This window comes from Diadema antillarum, unplaced genomic scaffold (assembly GCF_040938485.1).
Source record: "Diadema antillarum isolate AM-2024a unplaced genomic scaffold, OU_Dant_1.0 scf00000074, whole genome shotgun sequence".
Taxonomy (NCBI): Eukaryota; Metazoa; Echinodermata; class Echinoidea; order Diadematoida; family Diadematidae; genus Diadema; species Diadema antillarum.
In genome coordinates this window covers 4814034-4835080 of record NW_027270963.1, presented here as the reverse complement: position 1 = coordinate 4835080, position 21047 = coordinate 4814034, and the positions used below count along the sequence as shown (strand labels likewise).

Here is a 21047-nt window from a genome sequence, read left to right as displayed (position 1 = left end):
ATTGTAGAAATCACCATTCCTACAGTGGTGTCATCAGAACTGCTTGTTTATTTGTTTGCTTGCTTTTCAATAAGTGGCAACATTTCCTGCGATTCTAGAATTCCCTCGAGGTTGGAACTCTGGAGGCTTCACTGGAAACTTAAAACCTTTTCCCCTTGGAATCCCCTCGTTAGCTGGCTAACATCAACAAAAGTAAAATAATTCAGATGGGACATATCCCATTTAATCCCATCAAATTAGATGGAAGTGTGCCTACAAAGCCGATCAAGCAAGTGCAGGAAATGCAACACGACTTGAATATCGAGGAAGGATGGAATAAATGTTTTCGTAATGTATCTGACATGCCACACATCCTTCCGTCACACTGGAGTACGACAAAGAGTCTGGAGTATTTGAAGTTTCCCTGTACCTTAACATTGGATTGCCCATTGCCATGGGACCAGGGAGAGAATCAGCCCAAGGTTTTGGAGCCATTGTTACACTGCTTTAGCAAGTCTGCATTTGCATTGCCTTTGTTGTTGTTGGGGACAAGAAAAAGAAATTCAAAAAAGGTCAAAATCTCTCTGTAATATGGCACTTTTTCTCCCTCGAAGAGAAAAATTACAAGAAATGGGAGTCGTGACAGTGTCCATGTTATGGGACAAAGGAGGAGATTATCAAAGGCATGGACTTCATTTGCAGAACTCACCTGCACTTGATCAACGGAGCATTCAGCCGTTAATGTTCACCGCTATCATTAGCTGGATTAATGCTTTTGAACAATGGTGCTTGGACTATCGCATCATCACTGAGCCAGCAAAGGCGATGGCATCAAAAAAAAAAAGTGAGATAATACTTGAAACACACTAGATTGCTATTAGTATTTCTCACCACCTAATCAGGTCACCAACAGTACCTCTATCATACCCAACCTGCTGGATTTTGAACGATCTTCAAAAACATGTCTGGGTCGGTCACAGGACCATGTTTGGCCATCGAGGCGATAGCTCAACATTAACGGTCTGTCCGACCGTCTGGCTGGCGCAAGTTGAGAAGCCACAAAGTGCCAAGCTGAGAACTAAATAGCGCAAACGTTAGAATTCTTTCTCCAGGAACATCATCACTGCCACATCTTACCTCGTTAAATATTTGGCCAAGCATCAACTCATCTTTGCGCTTTCATCGCCTTACATACTGATATAAATGAATTCATATGACTCAATCCATGTTAAAACAGCTTTCAGTCTTTCCTGGAGAGACAGAAAGAGCAACTGCTTCAAAAGACGAACAGATGGACAAACAACTGGACCAGACAAGCTGTGCAGGATGGACACCATAAGTGCACTTCAGGAGTAAATGGACCAATCATACCAACACTTTGCAAAAAAAAAAAAAAAAATTACAGGAGAAAGACTCCTCATACTTCAGTCAAATGTCTGCATTCTTCGTGGATATATTCAGAACGTATACATATATTCTACCATAATACATAATCATTTATAACAAAAATGCATTTAAAACTTCTTAGGATTCCAACTCTTGCAACCACAACAAAAGAGCCTTTTGTCCTATAAAAGACATATATCTAGTTATTTCCCACTAGTTGACAACTCTGTAGCAACAGAAAAAGTGATACAGGGTTGACTTTCAGAGTTTTAAACATCGAGAGCGTTGAGAATACCAACCTTCCTCTGCAGCAGGGCAATCCGCCTCTCCTTCTGCTCGATAACGTCGCGGAGTTCGAGGACCTCCGAGGACTGCTTGCTCTGGTCGGAGCTCATGGACGTCATGGCAACCTCCTGCCTGTTGAGGAGGTGTTCCTTCTCCTCCAGACGACATCTCAGGGCCTCCACCTGCCGAGAGGGAGAGATGGGGGGAGATGGAGGGGGCGGCAGGGGTCAGCACGACCGCTCTTACACATTCACTTTCATGATAAATCTCATTGATGGAAACAAGCTCTTGCATTAATGGAATCCCTTTTGGTTATTTTAGAGATAGTTGACAAGGCACCATCTCTTTGCACACTTTAAATTCAAAGTACACTCATGGAATTATGAAGATTATTTGTAAAATCAGGCTACATAAACCTAATTAGGTCTGTGCATTGATGATATTCCTGTAGTCTTTGTAGATTTGATTATTAACACTTGCCACAGTCATCACCTTACATCTCTGGGAGGTTGTAGTGATATGCAAGTGTTCTTTCCTTTGCTTTATGTACCTGAGAGGTCTTGTATCACCTCACCGTCTTTCCCTTTTACCAATATCTACTGTGTTCTGCAATATGATTGAACTCTCACTCGGCTTCTTTCATGACAGCGTAAACAATAATGATGACAAAAATGATGATAATCACAATCATCCTCTTCATCACATACCTCTATTACTATCATTTGCAATCACTGTAAATCCTGTAATATTTGCCGCATGAAGCGAATTGGAGCCAACTGTCTTTTTCGCTATATGAAACTTTTGCGAATTGTCACTGGCATTCAATGCATTGTGTAGACAAAACACTTTCGAGTGCATTTTACTTTTGCAAATCTTGGCTCCTCACAGAATTTGTAAAAGTTTCTTGCATATAAAAATGTCTAGTTTTGCAGCACAATGCTAGTATTGACAATGATGATACTGAAAGACTATGAATGGTAAAAAGGGAAAGAAGAAGCAGAAGAAAAAGCGAGAAAGACAATGAGAACATGGAGATGAGGCAGAAAAGGATGAGGAGGAATGAGAAGGTGGAAAGAGGAGAAACTGTAGCAGATAGAAAGGGGGAAAAGCCAGAGGAGGAGGAGGGAAAGGAGAAAGTGGAAGAATGAAAAGGTGGAAAGATGGGGGACTGAAGAAGAAAGAAAAGGGAAAGAAAGGGGAGGAGTAGAAAAAAAGAGGAAGTGGAAGAAAAATGAGCAGGTGGAAAGAAGAAGAACAGAAGAAAGAGAAGGAAAAGGAGAGGAGAAACAGGAAGAAGGAACAGGTGGAAAGAGGGGAAACTGTAGAAGAAAGAAAATGAAAGAATGAGAGGAGGAGGAGGAGGAGGAGGAAGAGAAAGAAAAATGAGCAGGTGGAAAGAAGAATAGAAGAAAGAGAGCGGAAAGAAGAAGAATAGAAGAAAGAGAAGGAAAAGGAGAGGAGGAGAATGAGGAGGAGAAGGCTGTGTAGTCTTGATGCAACCTCGGTAAACACTCCTATGAGCCCACCACCAGGAAGCCCCAGTCATGACTCTGATATGAGTGAAGCCCCATGTTTAATTCATCTCTTGGCCGAGTCGCTTCTTGGTAGGTGACCTTGTGGGTATGGCTGACTAACATTACGCCGTCAGCCAGCGTAAAAGCAGTGGAGAAGGAGAGGTGCAAGCCAGCAAAGGTAACCCCTACTAACGGTGTAGATTTATTCCCAACCTTGTAAATGAAGTGTTGGGTTGTTTTCAGCTGGTATACTTGAAATTGAAGGGGAATAAGCTTGGTATGCAAAGCTTGTAACTGATCCAAATGCCTCAGAAATCTTTGAGATAAAAAAAAAAAAATCTGTGAGGATATGGAGAGGATTCAATTGGGTTTCTTACATAACAATGGATTACCATAATATTAAAATTACCATTACATCACAATTCTGTAATAGCCTACTCATCTGATTATCTTAGCATCCAGAATATTTCAGATATGTTTTTACTTTTATTTTGGGTGTCAATGTATTCTTGTTGTTGTTGTTGTTGTTGTTTTTTTGACAAAATAAAAGCCACATTCACCTGTAGCAATGCTGCTGCACCTTGACTACATAAAACAGCACTTTTTATGATGCAGAAAGCAAAAGATAGTGCCACTTAGATCATATGCTCATATAAATCCTCTCACACAATGATAATTCAACACATCTTCAAAGAAGGCCATACATCTCGGGGGACAGTGAGCATGGGGTACCAGACCATATTGTATCATACTTTGTATGACAGGAGTTCCTAAAGACAAGCTTACTTTCCTTATTTTTTTATTATTTTTTTTTTTTTTGGGGGGGGGGGGGGAGGAGGAAGGGAAGGGAAGGGAGGGTTAAACTTTTCCTACATACATCTGCCTGCAGGATACTGGAGTGCTGCTCCTTGGCGGCCAGTGATTCTTTGAGGAGGTCGATGTGGGCCTGTTGGTCCCTTTCCCGGTGTCGCAGCGCCTCAAGCTTGGTCTGCAGGGCCTGCAGCTCGGCCACCTTCAGACTCAGCTCTCCCTTGTACTGATCCAGCTGCTCCCAAGAGCAAACAGAAGGGGGGAAAAAAACAAAGAATGCGGCGACGATTCCCCGACAAAAATCAACAAGACATGATTTAGGGCGATGTTAATCGTATGATGAAAGTAGGGTTCACATTCAGAAAGTACAGGTAGTAGTCCTCAAGATGAGTCATGAATAAAACTGGGTTCCTTTCAGCGTAAAGGAGCAACTCATGCACCAAATATAGCATCGCATTGGCTCAATGGTCATTATGACATCATAATTACAAATGACACATCTTTATCTGAAGGCAACGTCAAGCTGTTCACGACACTACAAAAGAATTAAACTGACTTGCCCCTAATTCTCAGTCAAATTGGGAAGGATTCTCATCATATATTGCCACATCTACATATTCGATGCAACTCGTCATCTTTACAAATTAAACTGGGTGTTAATGCCAATTGGGGCATGTAAAGTCAAAAGAATACTCCTGCAACTATAATTCAAAAAGGATACTGATGCAATAAATTTGATGACAACCTTTACACATACAGTATATCTACCAAATTGGCTGGTTAGCTGACAAATTCTCTGCTCAACCAAGTCATCATCACATAGTCACTTCAAATTATGAATGGCAGAGAGCTAAATTCAGCATATTTTTGCTTTATTTTATTTATTTTTTGGCGGGGGGGGGGGGGGGGAGGGGATATTGTAGATAGCTTCAAGCTATGTCCAATCATTAATATCTTGAATATCTGTCTCAAATTTGAATTTTTCATAATATAGATAAAAATCAATGAGAGCACTTCAGCTCGACCAGTTTCAACGACCGAGCTGCGGACATTGCTCCCGACTTAGATCAACTTTAATTGCATGGATTCATAAAATGTCTGAGTGGATTAATCTCCATCCAATTAGAGTAGATCTGTCAAGAGCAAGAGAAAACAAGCACACAGGGATCATTCCCACCTTGATTTTTAATCTCGAATGACTGTCATCATTTTGCCCGATCATGCCATTGGATCTCGTCCTTGATCCATCCTCTCTGTTCTCCTGTTGCCATGGAAATGAAAAACAAACCAAAACAAAACAATTTATTCTACTGTTTCAATCCCACAGTTGCTTTTACACATACCCTACTCATCACAATTGAACTACACTTCCCCCAACTGGCTTGCTAAATGTATCCCTATCAGCCCGAATAAAGTTTTGGTTCCAAGAATGTGTCTAACACTTCTACTAGTCTATTCAGAAGATTTGCAATCTTACTTATGTAAGTAGTAGCTGATGGATGTTTTCAATAATTGAATCATACCTGAAAAATAAAATGTGTACCAGATAATGTGCTTTGCAATAGACTTACAGTACAAGCATGGATGTAGCAGATATTACCAGGTATATAAATCTTGAATTTGCTTCACATTTTCCTAAGAGAATGTTTTCTGAAATGTTCATTTTCAAGCCATAATCATTCATGGCATTAATCATATCCATCATATTATTAATATCAATATCAAATCACTATTCCATGCAAAAAAATAACAAAAACAACAGAAAGCTCTTGCCATCCATTGTAATGACAATGGTGTTCATAAACTCCGATCTAGGCACTGTTTTAAAGCAGCTTTGAACGATTTTCCAGCAGGATGGATGTGCACGCGCGTCGCTGATTGGACCGGGCGCGTCCAACCCCTGTGAGAAATCACAGCTCCCCCTCAAACCAAACATTGACTTTTGATGACAATAATAAACTATGTAAATAACATTCGAGACACCAGCTCGTCAATGTTCATACAGAGATGCCTCCGCTGAGTCATACGCATGTCTTGAAATAACATCGCCTACAGAGAGAGAGAGAGAACATCGACTCCCCATGCCACCTCTCATAGGAGTGCAGGTAAATCATACAGTACATTTTGTACTCACAGCTTGTGGCCATGCGAGATATATGATATAAAAATTCCCGTCATGTAGGGGGTCAGTGCCTTGGAAGCCCTGAGCATGACTGCTGAGCCTGCAGACCTTAAATTATCGCCCTTTAGCTTGCCCCTCCCATTACTCATTCAAGCATCCATTTCACTTAACCCATCAAGAACTGGGGGAAATTACACCGCTGAAATTATCATTTCTTCACCATTAATTTGGCAACTCTTGCATATCTCATGCTGGACAATAGTAACATTGAGGTGGTTTGACTCATTAAATCAACATGATAATCAGAAAGCAATGTAACTCCCCTCCCCCTGCAAAAAAAAGAAGAAAAAAAGTTGCCAATTTTGAGAGTGAAACAGAAATCTAATCTTCTACACAAAGAAAGTGCTGCTGATTTGGAGAATGTGCAGTATACAGTATACTGTAGGTAATGCTCTTTACAGCATCAAGCTACAGGAGGATGAATCATGATATAGTCCGGGAGCCAGCGGGGGTCAGCCTAGCTGAAAAGGTTACCAATTTTTATGTATATAGCAATTTAGTACATATGCCCCTAAGTATGGAAATGCACGTCTGGCTGGTCATCGGTGGTGGGTGTGGCCAGGAGGGCCAAAAAAGGACCCCTCAAAATTAGGCTAGCCTAGCTGGAAAAGTAACCCCATGAAAACAGTTGGAACTTGTTCGTTACACTTACAGGATAAATGAATGACCATTGCCAGACGTTTTAAGTGGTGGGGGGTAGCCGCCAGACGCTCTTAAAGGCCCAACTCCAGCTAGGCTAGCCTAGCTGAAAAAGTAACCTCATGAGAACCACCGGAACTTGTTCGTTACACTTACAGGATAAATGAATGACCATTGCCAGACGTTTTAAGTGGTGGGGGGTAGCCGCCAGATGCCCTTAAAGACCCAAATTTTTCCAGCTAGGCTAGCCTAGCTGAAAAAGTAACCTCATGAAACCCACTGGAACTTGTTCGTTACACTTACAGGATAAATGAATGACCATTGCCAGACGTTTTAAGTGGTGGGGGGTAGCCGCCAGACGCCCTTAAAGACCCAAATTTTTCCAGCTAGGCTAGCCTAGCTGAAAAAGTAACCTAATGAAACCCACTGGAACTTGTTCGTTACACTTACAGGATAAATGCATGGCCATTGCCAGACGTTTTAAGTGGTGGGGGTAGCCGCCAGACGCCCTTAAAGACCCAACTTTTTCCAGCTAGGCTAGCCTAGCTGAAAATATAACCTAATGAAACCCACTGGAACTTGTTATTTACACGTACAGGATATATGCATGGCCGTTGCCAGACGTTTTAAGAAGTGGGGGGGGGGGGGGGGTAGCCGGCAGATGCCCTCAAAGACCCAATTTTACCAGCTAGACTATAGCCCTGGCTGGAAAAGTAACCTCCTGAAACCCACTGGAACTTGTTCTATGTTGGTATATCACCTGATAAACACTGTCTACATAGTATTCTGCATGGTGTTCTTTCAATAATTTTCCACACTTTTGAGCTATATGACCACCAAATTCACTCCTCAGATCATCTAATGATTGCTGTCAAGTGTTAATATTGGTGAAGTCCGACTACGTCAACAGTCAAAAAGTCAATGAACTAGGCCTTTACCATTTGAAAATCTCTGTAATCACAAAGTCGATACGTGGACGAGACATCACTTCGCTTTTGCCTTGTTAGATGGTGAATATTTGTAAGCTTCCGTTTCTAATTCATACAGCACCAGCATACAGTCATGTCTGAGAATAGCGGTAAAGAAGATTAGAGTCTTTGGCAACAAGTGCAAAATTAAATTCTGTGCCTTATTTGCTAAACAAACGTGGTAGGAGGACAACGACCTGTTAGGCAATATGGCGGACCAATAGCTCTATACTATTTGTGTTATAGAATAAATGACAATGATGTAGTTTTGAAGCATACTTTTCATTAGATGCTTTTGCAGTGACTCAATGTATACTTTTAATCGAACTAAGTATATATCCATGACTTGCTCATGAATTACGGCAGAACGATTCGGTGAGGAAAGTTTTCTGTCATGTCATTACGGAAGTAGTGAACGTGTCAATATTTTGCTATTTGTTCCATAATTATTTCTGAAGTGGTTAAAGGTATTTTCCTAAAACATTTTTTCTTTTATATAATACCTACGTTGCATCCAAATGCATATTCGTTAAAAAAATGCGGGCCGTGTATTCAAAGGTCAAAGATCATAGGTTAATGGAAGTAGGGCATACATTGTACAATATTTCACTAAGTTGTTGGTTTTTGTTTTTGTTTTGTTTTGTGTGTGTTTTTTTTTTTTTTGGGGGGGGGGGCCATGATTCAAAGTGTCCTGAAACCTTGTATAATACATGTATTTAGTTTTGTAGTCACGACTCTTGCTATGTATGATGCCAAGCTCTTCCCGCTCATACAAGTGCAGCCGTTTCAGGGAAATAAATATGATAATGATTGGTAATGCTGAAGTGGTTCATAACATTCCATTGATACTATGTATAGAACAGAAAGTGAATTTGACAATGGTATATGATATCCGCAATTTACTCTTTGACAGGTTCTATCATCCGATTAATAATGCATAAATTGAATATACAGTATAGTCCCCTATTCAGTAACTACAGGTTAAGTTCGATAAGCTGCATTCATTTTGCACGCGACCATGGCGTTATAGCCAAAGATGATTGAATTCTGTAAATCTCTGTGTGCCTGCAAAGGATTGGAAAACGAAACAACTTTCTGTGTATAGAACAACGAAACAGAAACTGGTGCATGCATTATTCTCAGTCACTTTGTTATGCATAATGATGGTTTGCTCATCGCAGTTCCGGAATCTCAGCTCGAGGGACTCGAAATCCCAAATCAGTCGGCATGCGTATATCACCCAAAACAATATCTGAACACAATTATAACTGCAGTCCTCCATAGTCTGTATTGGTTGCCGATAAGGGCTGGTATCAAGTTTGATTTTCATATTATTTACAGTACCTTGTATTTTAATGTTTTCATCGAAATGCCCGTATACGATATGCGTATCTCAGTTAACTCTTTAAACCATAGTTGTAATCTACGTGCCAAGAATTTCATGTTTTCAATAAGCGTGAACTCCAAGACATGTCGAGATAAGGACTTTAAGACAAAAACGGTTTGGCATCGTCATTATAAAACGAATTCCCCTTTTACAAGACACGTTTTAGATTTTAGATAGAAATATGGATTCGTTTGAATGCATACAAACAGCTTCTTAAATCCTCTTACATTTTGTTTTTAAGATATGGTGTATACTTTAGAAGTGTAAGAAGCATTCTCTTGTTTTAGAGGCTTTGAGTACTGGTAAGAAGCATATGTTATTCTTATAGATTATGTGAATAAGTACGCATTCAAGAACGTTTTGAATAAAACGTATCCAGACAACTGCATTATCATATTTTCACCTCTTCCTTCATGCAGATGTATACTCTTGCCGAGAAGGTTAACTGTTTGATAGATATGATAGTGCTCACCTTATTGAAAAGGTAATTGGGTAAATTTTGGGTTTCAGTATATTATTCAAACACAACTAAGTTAACTTTTACATTAACATTTTCACAACTCACAAATTCCACACGCACACACATTTCATGATTTACAAGATTCAAGTTACACTAATCCTATTTACTTTGCAGAGTGCAACAACAACATAAGTTATATACTGAGCAAATAGGCTTACATCAGTTCGCACTATTCAAGGTTTAGAGTAGTTAAGGAACTAAATCGTACCCGATTATGTGATGCTAAGTTGCACCTTGAGATGATGGACAATATTGCCCCTATAAAGGAGCAGGCAGTGACACTGACTTGCTCCTTTAAAGGAGCAATTTTGCAGCAGTTATGGAGCAAATAAGCACCACATAGGTGCAACATCATACCAATAAAACACAAGATTGCACCCTCACGAGAGGGTACATTCTTGCATCCTTCGGGCATAAAGTTGCACCTAAAGGTACGAGGTTGCGCCTTTTTCAAGGGGGCAAAGTTGCTCCCGAGGGTGTAACTTTCACCCTTTCTTGCGGGTACAAAGTAGCACCCAAAGTTCCAAGATTGCACCCTCAAAACAAGGCACAATCTTGGAACTTTGGGTGTTTCTTTGCACCCTCACGAAAGGATGTTTAAGTTGCACCAAGATGTAAAGGCTACACGGGGTGCAAAGGTGCGCCGAAAGGTAAAGGGTGCAAGATCGCGCCCTCAAGAAAGGTGCAACTTAGCACCACTCAGTGTGGGTGGAAAGATGCACCCTCAAGAAGAGGCGCAATCTAGCACCACTTAGTGTGGGTGGAAAGATTATACCAAGGGAACATTTTCGCACCCTCAATAAAGGGTTCAACTTTGCACCCTCTCTGCAGTATTATTTTATACACACGTGAATTCCTTGTTCCTGTGAGCTACGTTTAATATGAGCGTGACCCAGTATTAGACACGTGTCAAGCCTTTGCAGACACAGAATTTTTTTCTTCATATTGTTTAAAGGTCATTTAAAACAAATTTAAATATATATTCATTTCTTTTAAGTTAAGAGGAGCAAATGTGGAGATCATGACCTGTGATACATGTTACGGGAAGTCTATTTTTTTTATGTGTACTCTTTTTTTTTTCAACTACAAGGAATTACCTATGAGCTAATTGGATAAAGAAGCTGAGCATTCCTTTTTTTTCATCAGTTAATGTCAGTGCTGGTGTATTATTCTTGAAAAGTTGGCATCTAAATGTCCTCCAAACCAAGTACTTACTGTATAAAATTATGTTCCTGTGAGTTACGTTTCTTATGAGCATGACAGATCTGTAGACACGTGGTTACAAACACTAAGTTTCCTTTGCTTTCATCGTTATCAAGAAGCGATTTTGAACAATTTCAGATGTTCTGGTTTTTTCAATTTCGTTACGAGAAGGCAATAATGATTTCATGTAAATCATGTTAAGGAAAGTTGATAGTTTGGTTATTTTATCATTACTCATCTTCGTCTTCTCAACAAGAAGATGATACACATGAGCTCATTTGCTAAAGAAGTTGAAGGATGTTTAATTGCTGGTAACCACGTAGGGGCTTTTGTCATAACATTTTGCATCTTAATCCCTCGAAACTAAGTACATGCAGTATTAGTTTATAGATAACATAATATTTTTGTTGTTGCTGTGAGCTTATTCATATGAATTTTAGACATGTTTCTCGAAAGGTTTCTGTCATATGCTTTACTGAAGAACAGCAAATGTTGAGTTTATTGGCAAGAGAGGTTGATCATTACTTTACATTTAAGTTCATTGAAGTGCCGGAGCATAAACTTGTCTGAAATATTAGCATCCAAAACCCTCCAAACCAAAAACGTGCAATATTAGACACGACAGGAATTCCTTGTTGTTGTGAGTTATGTTTCTTAAAAACACTGATTTTTTTCTGCTTTTGCAATGTACTATGTTCAAAAACACTCTTGAACAATTTTCAGATTTCGTTTCTTTCTTAAGAGAAGAAAACGGTGAGGTCATGTGAAGCATGTTCCTATAAATTTGATTTCGTTAATAATTTTTCTTTACCCATCTCCTCAACCGTAAGGTGATACGGTACCTAAAAAGTCATAGGCCAAAGGTGTTGAGCTTTACTTCCCCTTTTTAAAGCAAATTTAAGAGCTGGAGCATTATTTTTAAAAAGTTGGCATTTTAAGCTATGTACACCGAGGACGAGTCTTACTGAATGGATTTCTTGTTGCAGTAGAATTGTATTTTTTATGAGCTTGATGGAGTATTAGACAATTGTATAAAGTGTTTGCAAAAACTGTTAATGTATTCCCTTTTGCTAATGTCCAAAGAGTTCATTTGCCAAGTTTTGATTGTGTTTTGTTTTAATCATCGGGGGTTTGTTTTATCATGGTCATAGAGGAAAGAAACTTGATTATAAAAAAAGCCTTCATATAAGAAGAGATACTGTAGGACACAATTTCATAAAAAGTTGTGATTTTCAAAATTTCCAAAATGCAATTGATGAATATTTCTCCCCAGGGCACAGAAAGAAAGTAATTTTTGGTCTTGTTTTTTTTTACGTCAGTATGTTATAATACCCGCGGGTTTACGCCCATCCCACCAATTTCCATCCGGATACTGTACCCGGCCCTGTTTTTTTTTTTTTTTTTCATTTTTGTTTTACACTGCAAAGAAAATGAGAACACTGATGTTTGAGAAAAATCCCGACATGTTTGATTGGGCAATTCTTTTTTATGTCTATTATTCTTTCCAAATAAGTTTTTTGGTTATCACTGAGGACAAATACAGATACCCTATTTCTTCTGCCAAAACTACAGCACTGTATATTCTCATATTTCTACAGTATTTCGTCTCAACACTTGCATGCCCTATTGATATTTCAAAGCATGTTTCCCTGTGCGCTCAAGAAACTCCCCCATTAAAGGGCACCTCCGGGTGATTCTCAGATTTTTACATTTGTACAACTATGAATCAGTTATACTGAGGACAGAGTTTCAGAATTTGTGATAATTGGGATGAAGAATAAGAATATTTTCAAAAAATAGAACAAATTGCAATGAACAAGGATGATGACATGGGAGAGTCACCATAAGAATGCATGAGTTGGGGCTCAAGGAAGCAGAACAAAAGAATAAGGCAATGCATAAATTATAGACAGGTGAACTCGCAAGCCAGCGGTATTGTTATGGAATTACATTGCTATCATTTCTGAAATATGTGAACCTTATAGCTGGTAAAATTGGGTCTTTGAGAGCGTCTGGGGGCTACGCCCCACCACTTTTAAAAAGCGTCTGGCAACGGTCATGCATTTATTCTGTAAGTGTAAGAACAAGTTCCAGTGGGTTTCATGGGCTTACTTTCCTAATTTTCAGCCAGGCTAGCCTAGCTGGTAAGAGTTTGGTCTTTGTGGCGTCTGGCGGCTATTGTCTGGCAACAGTCATTCAATTATCCTTTGAGTGTATCACAAGAACAAGTTCCAGTGGGTTTCAGGAGGTTATTTTTCCAGGTATATATAGGCTAGTCTAGCTGGTAAAATTGGGTCTTTGAGGGCGTCTGGCGGCTGCCCCCCCCCCCCCCCCCCACCACCATTTAAAACGTCTGGCAACGGTCATGCATATATCCTCTAAGTGTAAAGAACAAGTTCCAGTGGGTTTCACAAGGTTACTTGTTCAGCTAGGCAAGCCTAGCTGGAAAAAGTTTGGCCTTTAAGGGCGTCTGGCGGCTACCCCCCACCACTTAAAACGTCTGGCAATGGCCATTCATTTATCCTGTAAGTGTAACGAACAAGTTCCAGTGGGTTACATTAGGTTACTTTTTTTCAGCTAGGCTAGCCTAGCTGGAAAAATTTGGGTCTTTAAGGGCGTCTGGCGACTACCCCCCACCACTTAAAACGTCTGGCAATGGTCATTCATTTATCCTGTAAGTGTAACGAACAAGTTCCAGTTGTTTTCATGGGGTTACTTTTCCAGCTAGGGTAGCCTAATTTTGGGGGGTCCTTTTTGTGGCCCTCCAAGTTCCAGTGGGTTTCACAAGGTTACTTGTTCAGCTAGGCAAGCCTAGCTGGAAAAAGTTTGGCCTTTAAGGGCGTCTGGCGGCTACCCCCCACCACTTAAAACGTCTGGCAATGGCCATTCATTTATCCTGTAAGTGTAACGAACAAGTTCCAGTGGGTTACATTAGGTTACTTTTTTTCAGCTAGGCTAGCCTAGCTGGAAAAATTTGGGTCTTTAAGGGCGTCTGGCGACTACCCCCCACCACTTAAAACGTCTGGCAATGGTCATTCATTTATCCTGTAAGTGTAACGAACAAGTTCCAGTGGGTTTCATGAGGTTACTTTTTCAGCTAGGCTAGCCTAGCTGGAAAAATTTGGGTCTTTAAGGGCGTCTGGCGGCTACCCCCCACCACTTAAAACGTCTGGCAATGGTCATTCATTTATCCTGTAAGTGTAACGAACAAGTTCCAGTAGTTTTCATGAGGTTACTTTTTCAGCTAGGCTAGCCTAGCTGGAGTTGGGCCTTTAAGAGCGTCTGGCGGCTACCCCCCACCACTTAAAACGTCTGGCAATGGTCATTCATTTATCCTGTAAGTGTAACGAACAAGTTCCAGTTGTTTTCATGGGGTTACTTTTCCAGCTAGGCTAGCCTAATTTTGGGGGGTCCTTTTTGTGGCCCTCCTGGCCACACCCACCACCGATGACCAGCCAGACGTGCATTTCCATACTTAGGGGCATATGTACTAAATTGTTATATACATAAAAATTGGTAACCTTTTCAGCTAGGCTGACCCCCGCTGGCTCCCGGACTAATAAGATCTGTTTGTTTGTGATTAAAATAACATAATATAATTTCCCTTTAAAACAAAAAATTAAAAAAGAAATTACCCCCCCAAAAAAATACTTTAAACACATCTATGCAGTTCATAGATATCTTTATAGTCACATCCAATCTGGTGCGATCTGATACACTTTCAACACACAGATGCTACATTTTGATAATCTCTATGTAAACATACAGACTCTGTTAGTTGATCTTGAACGCAATTTCCACTTTTGGTGGCAAACATTGTGGGTGTTATCAAAGTACTACAATAAGTGTCTTTAATATGGATGAATACCATCATTTTAGTTCCATAGAATAGAGGCATCAAAACTCTGACTGAGACTGGAGGGCAATATAAATCATGTTTGCCTCCAGTCACTCCAGTGATAAATAAGAGGGTGTGTTTAAAAAATATTGCCCTCAGATTGTTTTATGGGCATAGCAAGGATGTTCAGAGCATAGCGGAGAAAATACCTCTCCACATACAGATATATAGATAGATGGATACTGTAGATAGATAGACAGACAGACAAACAAACAGAAAGACTGATAGATAGATAAATAAAAAGAGTAACCAAATATAGTTTTCTGCTCAAAAAGCTTTTAAAGGAGTATGGTTAGACTACAATTAGACAGACAGATAGATAGATAAATAAAAAGAGTAACCAAAATATAGTTTTCTCCTCACAAAGCTTTTAAAGGAGTATGGTTAGACTACAATTAGACAGACAGAAAGATAGATAAATAAAAAAAGTAACCAAATATAGTTTTCTGCTCAAAAAGCTTTTAAAGGAGTATGGAGAGACTACAATTAGGTTGAAATATGATGAAAATTTGACAATTTTGTTGAGAAAAAAAATGGATATAATAACAACATGGATGAGCTTGTGATGAAAATGTTGATGATCAGATTGAAGATCTGCCTCTCAGGATGGCTATTAACGATTCTCAGAGATTAATGTTTCTGATAAGAATATCTTGACGATGTCCAATGGACACAAACTTGTTATATTCCTATCTCTCAAAGGGTTTTAATCACCACAGTCGTGAGAAAGATACAGATAGATAGATAGATAGATTGATAGATTTATAGATAGACAGATAAATAGATAGATAGATAGATAGAGAGACAGACAGAGAGAGATATGTACAGAGATAGCATATTGTGGTTACTACTGTATATGCAATATTATCAGCAAGTCTAATTTTTTTGTGAATCAGGACTTTACAACAATTTTGCGAGTGGTTAAATTCGCCATTGCTGAGTATCATTCTGCATGTCATACTCACATCCAGATCAGAGTTAATATTTTCACGTGTTTTTAAATTCGCGAATAGCACCTGACTTTCAAAATTTGTGAAAATAAAAACCTCGCAAAATATTTGGCGTGTACAGTACCTTTGAAAGTACATTGAAACAGATAGAGAAAATGAAGAGAGAGAGAGAAAAAGAGAGATGGAGTAATAAAAAGTAACAGAGAGTATGACCACACTGTAAAGATTCTCATCACACACAACAGGCATTCAATTGGCTCAGTGCTCTTCTTTTCACAAGTACACAGCAGTCTGCTATTTCTGGCACTCTGTCATAAATGATATGCACTGTTTGGTCCATGGTTAATGTCTTGGCTGGCACACATTTCGGGGTCACTCGCAAAGCCAGATACTGGAGATGGAAATTGCCTTTCCTCCCCCCCCCCCCCCCCCCCCCCAAAAAAAAAAAATCAAAAAGATAGATATGGAGTACAATTTGTGTGAGAATAGAGAAAAGTAGCATAAAAGAAACATGTGTAGAGGACTAAGGCAGGGAAATATATTTAGAATTAATCAAAAGAAATAATCTGATTGTATTTCTGTCTACCATCTTTATCTTGTGTCATGTACTACTGAATACTTTTCTGCTTTCAAACCACTAACCTTAAATTTATCACCAAAATAGAACTGTAAGAACACAAATAAACTTGCAATGAAACAATGTGCCAAGACTCACTGACAGCCAATGAACGAATCAAGTAATTTCATTGGTCAACGTGACTACCTGAATCATTCAGTAGGAGTGGTGCACTGGTTTTTAAAATTTGTGTTCCTTTAGCAACCCAGAAAATTAGACACCTATCATAAGCTGGTATATTGTAGAGGTAGGCAATTCAAACCTTTCCTAAGAATAATCAAACTGGAAACTTCTTCAAATATGGAGGGGGAAACAATACTATAGATTTCATATAGACCCCGAAATAATTCCAATCATTATTCTTGGTGCAAAAGGGGAGCATATTCTAGAGTGACATAGGGTTAACTTTTTCATTTCTTTTTTTTTTATTCTGAAGTGTATTTCCATGAGATTTCATAAAAAATGCTGGGAGACATTATTCTTCAACCACGCAAAATTTTGTGACATTTGCAAAAGGGATGTATGACCTTTAAGGCTTTCTGCCAGTCATAGATGATAATTACAACTGCAGATATCAATGTGCCCTTGCGCTGACAACGGACGCACACAGCTTCGGCTCTCCAGCTCTTCGCTCTCGACCATCGGTGCCGACAACAGCGTGAGGGACTTTGGAAAAAGGCCAGGTAAGCTGGAGGAGAATTCCCACAAAGGCGGACTATTTGTACGTATGGACAGACAAATTATCTGCCGCATCTGTTTCACTCAGACGCACATGAGCAGTCATGAGTACCAAAATCAAAAAAATTCCAATCTCACACTGGTAGAACCCATTATCAGAAGACAAAAAGAGAAAAGTTTCATATTCAACCTAGATTACAGGTTGATTATATTCCATCCTGATACACACATTATTTCCGCCATATATTTCGCGAGTGCAAAAATTTGTAAATTGGGACTTATGAGACAATTTGGCAAGTGGTTCAAGTTGCAATCACTACAGATACTGAGGGAATGAGAAATAAGTAAAATCTCCTTTTACTGAGAAACAGGATTTCCCACCTTTTAAGATGATAAATGCAAGGCATTACTAGAGGCAATGCTTTAGCATGTTGTTAATTTTGCGAATATCGGTCGCTACAAAAAAATTGCAAAAATTAAAACATTATGATAGATAGTATGTACACAGTAGGAGTTTAAAGAAGTACGAGATGGAGATTCTGTAGTCCCATAGTTCTACTTATCAAACACACACAGCTATGATGATTCCTCCTGCATTTTTGAAGGGATTCAGATGCATGCTAACACACACAGACACTAAACACACCAGTTGCCATACTGTATTTGGTTTAAACCCATTCCCTCCTCGTGATTTGAACCATAAACCTTCCATGTCTCAGGGTGTGACAACCACTGAGCCCACCTGCTCCTTCCCTATGTATTTCCCCTTCTCCTCCAGTTTGATAGATACTCATCTCCCCTATAGAGGCATTGTTCCTCAATGCTCTTTAATTTTCAGGCAATATTGTGTTCTTCGGTCATAATTTTCTTGCAAACACCCTCCTAGACAGACACCTAATGTGGTATTATTCCAGAGTCTCCGGGCTAAAAATACATACTCAGTGGGTAGCATCAATGCAATATTGTCTTCCCCTTGTTTTATTTTCGACTCCTTCTCTCTCTCTCCCTGACATAGATACATGCCCCCAATGACATCTGATGGATTTGCATCGGTTCTTCTCCCCATGTATCAGCCATGGTCTGCTACTTCTGGCCTGTCTTTCCAATATTGGTATCTTGAAGGTCTCTATCTCCAGCCATCCTACTTCCCTTCCCCCTTTCCCTCCCCAATCCCCAATCCCTCCCCCTCCCCTCCCCCCCCCCCCTCTAATCCAACCTCCTACAAGCCATCTTGCCACGAGATATCACAAGCTCTGTGTTTGAGCTCACACTCAACTCAGCGACACATGTAACTTGCCCCTCACTTCTTGGCCATTATATTCCGCGCACTCACTATACCAATGTGCCGCGATACAAGACAATTCTTCGCTGTGTATTGACACTTTGATCAGCTCTTCTTCCAACCCCTCAAACGCAAAGAGCCCCTCTCACTTTTGAGCAATCACAAATACATACAACACACATACATATTTATCTCGCAAATACAGTGATCTAGGAATTCACTACAAACTACTGTATATGCCATACATTTCACAAGGTTTTTATTTTCGCAAACTTCGCAAGTCTTTTGCTTTTTGCAAATTTAACAATGCGCGAAAATACAAACTCTGATCCCAATGTGACATGCAAGCATACATTTCTCTTGTCATTATTTGTAATCCACGATCACGTATTTAACCACTCGCGAAATTGCCGTGCAGTCCTGACTCCCAAAAAATTACATCCGCTAATTGTATAACGTATACAGTAAGCTCATGTCCTCAGTTGAGAATAATAACAGCATTAAGTTGCCACTAAAGCCATATACCCCTTTCAGTTACTCATGCATTTTTGGCCAGCTCCTGGCCCGAGCTAAATTGGCCCGCACCAAGCAGTAAAAATTGCGTTCAGTAACTATAGCAGAGCAGTGCTACTTTTACGATGAACCATTCAAGAACTCGGCCACGTAAGGGATAACTACCATGGTAACTGAACGCGCGCTCCGGCGGAGGCACGGAAAGGTAATTGTGACCTTTGACCGTGTAAGGAATTTTGGCCCGAGCCTGGCGCTGCTACTATTCATAAACTCGTCGATCAGCGCCAGGCCCGCGCCTGGTGCTAGGCTGCAGCAGCACCAAAATAGTCCGCGCCTGGCGCGGGCCACTTTGGCCCGACCCATTCATAAACTCAAAATTTTACGATTTAGCTCGGGCCTGGCCCAAGCCAGGAGGGTTACTGAAAGGGGTATTAGTGTTTGAGGCACCTTAATACCCTTATCATTCTCACCCGACGATGTGCAGCCTCTATTACACTGAGCACGTTTGGTCATCTGCATTCAAGATCATGCTCAGAATCGCTTCCTCCTCATCCCCTACTGTGTTTCAAAGGTAAGATGCATACTCATCGAACTCATCTACTACCCACCCACGTTAGTACAGTATGACCATCATATCCACTATACCCAATTGCTTTCACACTCTTGAGTATGGATGGTAGAGAATTTTCTTTCAGTGTTTTGTTTTGTTTTGTCTTTTTAGTTTGGGCTTTTTTTTCAGACAATATAAATCCCAAGACACTGCAAGAGGCTTGGGCAAACATACTTCGAGAGAGAGAGTCAAAAGTCTGTTTTCTCTTCGTAATTGGACCTAACCTTGTAACAGACAAAGTCTTTTTATGGCGTGTGGACAGGAAGGAGTCGAGTACTCAATAAAGCTTGCTCCAGTGCATTCTGGGGTGTCGTAATTGAATTAAAGACACAAGACACATTCCATAATTTCTGAATGCCCGAGGACATGTGAAACTTTTTGTACATGAACCAGCGGTGCATTCAAAAGACCATCAGCACACTTGAGTATATCCCTTAAGTACGCGCGTGTGTGTGTGTGTGTGTGTGTGTGTTGTGTGTGTGAAGGTGTGTGTCCATGTCTGTGTGTCACAACATGTGTTTGAAACTGTAGATGCTCCCATCTTGAAAGATTGCTAGCACTAACAAAAAAAAAAAAAAAAGCCCACTTCCCATCTCCTACATAACCCTTCGTGAGTCTTGAGTGCCGATTGGCATTGAAACCCCTCTGTTCTAAAAATTATCCAGGCACTTTAAAAAAGAATATAGCTGTCAGAATGCTAGCTATTTAATTTTTTGTTTCATGGGGCAATGGGCGAGGGGTAAAGAGAATAAAAGCTTAGGAACCCTGTTTTGATTTTGATAGAGATGATTATTTATTTTTGTATTCGACAAAAGGGTGCCATGACTGGGGGAGGGTAGGACAAAGTCCCTGCATCTCCACTGGTGCTTACGTCCATCATTCTGGTCATCTCACGATCCCGCAGCTCCAACGTCTTCTGCAGCTTGACGACGCGGGCCTCGGCCTCCACCACCTGGGAGCGCATCCGGTCCATCTCCTCCTGGTCGCCCTCCAGCCGCTTGGTGTTTAACCCTTTGCTCTGCAGCATCTCCAGCAGCTTCTTGATGCTCTCGTCGCGTGCCGTCAGGGTCTGCTTCTGCGTCTCGATGCGCAGCTCCATCTCCTCCAGGGTCTTGCGCAGGAGGAAGACCTCGCGGGAGGACCGGTCCCGCTCCGCCCGCACCGCCTCCACCTCGTGCTGCAGGTGTGCCGCCGTCGCCGTCGCCGCTGCCGCCACGGCCGCGGAGGAGGAGGAGCCATTGGGGATGTCGCCGTTGGGCGAGTGCCGCAGACTCGGTTCCCGCTGCTGGAGCTGTTCCTTCAGCTGCTGGATGGTGCGGAGAAATTGCTGTGCAGATTAAGAGGAGGAAGAAAATGGTGCAAAAGATAATTTAAGCATCTATTTTACAGACACATAACTTCATGGTTAATATTTTCATATAAGGGACATCCCAATAGTGGTACCAAAACTTATCATGCAATCTGTGTCTGAGAGGGTTATTCACAAGGGAAAGAAAGTGTGTAGGCTTATACCAGAGGATACAGTTGTATCGCAATGTGTTACTGCTCGGGGGCACATTCTACTTTCTTCCTCCCCACAATGTCATTGCAATGTTTCATGATCCAAGTTTGCCCAGATTGGGTTTGG

At 40.6% G+C, this 21047-nt stretch overlaps 1 protein-coding gene across 4 annotated transcripts in view; it reads right to left on the bottom strand.

The window, feature by feature from the left end:
• LOC139717325 (ELKS/Rab6-interacting/CAST family member 1-like) overlaps positions 1–21047 on the bottom strand; it is a 128668-nt gene that overhangs the window by 73493 nt on the left and 34128 nt on the right. For all 4 annotated transcript variants that reach the window (XM_071628829.1, XM_071628830.1, XM_071628831.1 and 1 more), the window contains exons 2-5: positions 20292–20747; positions 5152–5235; positions 4042–4209; positions 1665–1832 (exon numbers count right to left, since the gene is read on the bottom strand). In XM_071628829.1, the coding sequence (XP_071484930.1) occupies positions 1665–1832; positions 4042–4209; positions 5152–5235; positions 20292–20747 (876 nt within the window). The remainder of the gene's footprint in view (positions 1–1664; positions 1833–4041; positions 4210–5151; positions 5236–20291; positions 20748–21047) is intronic.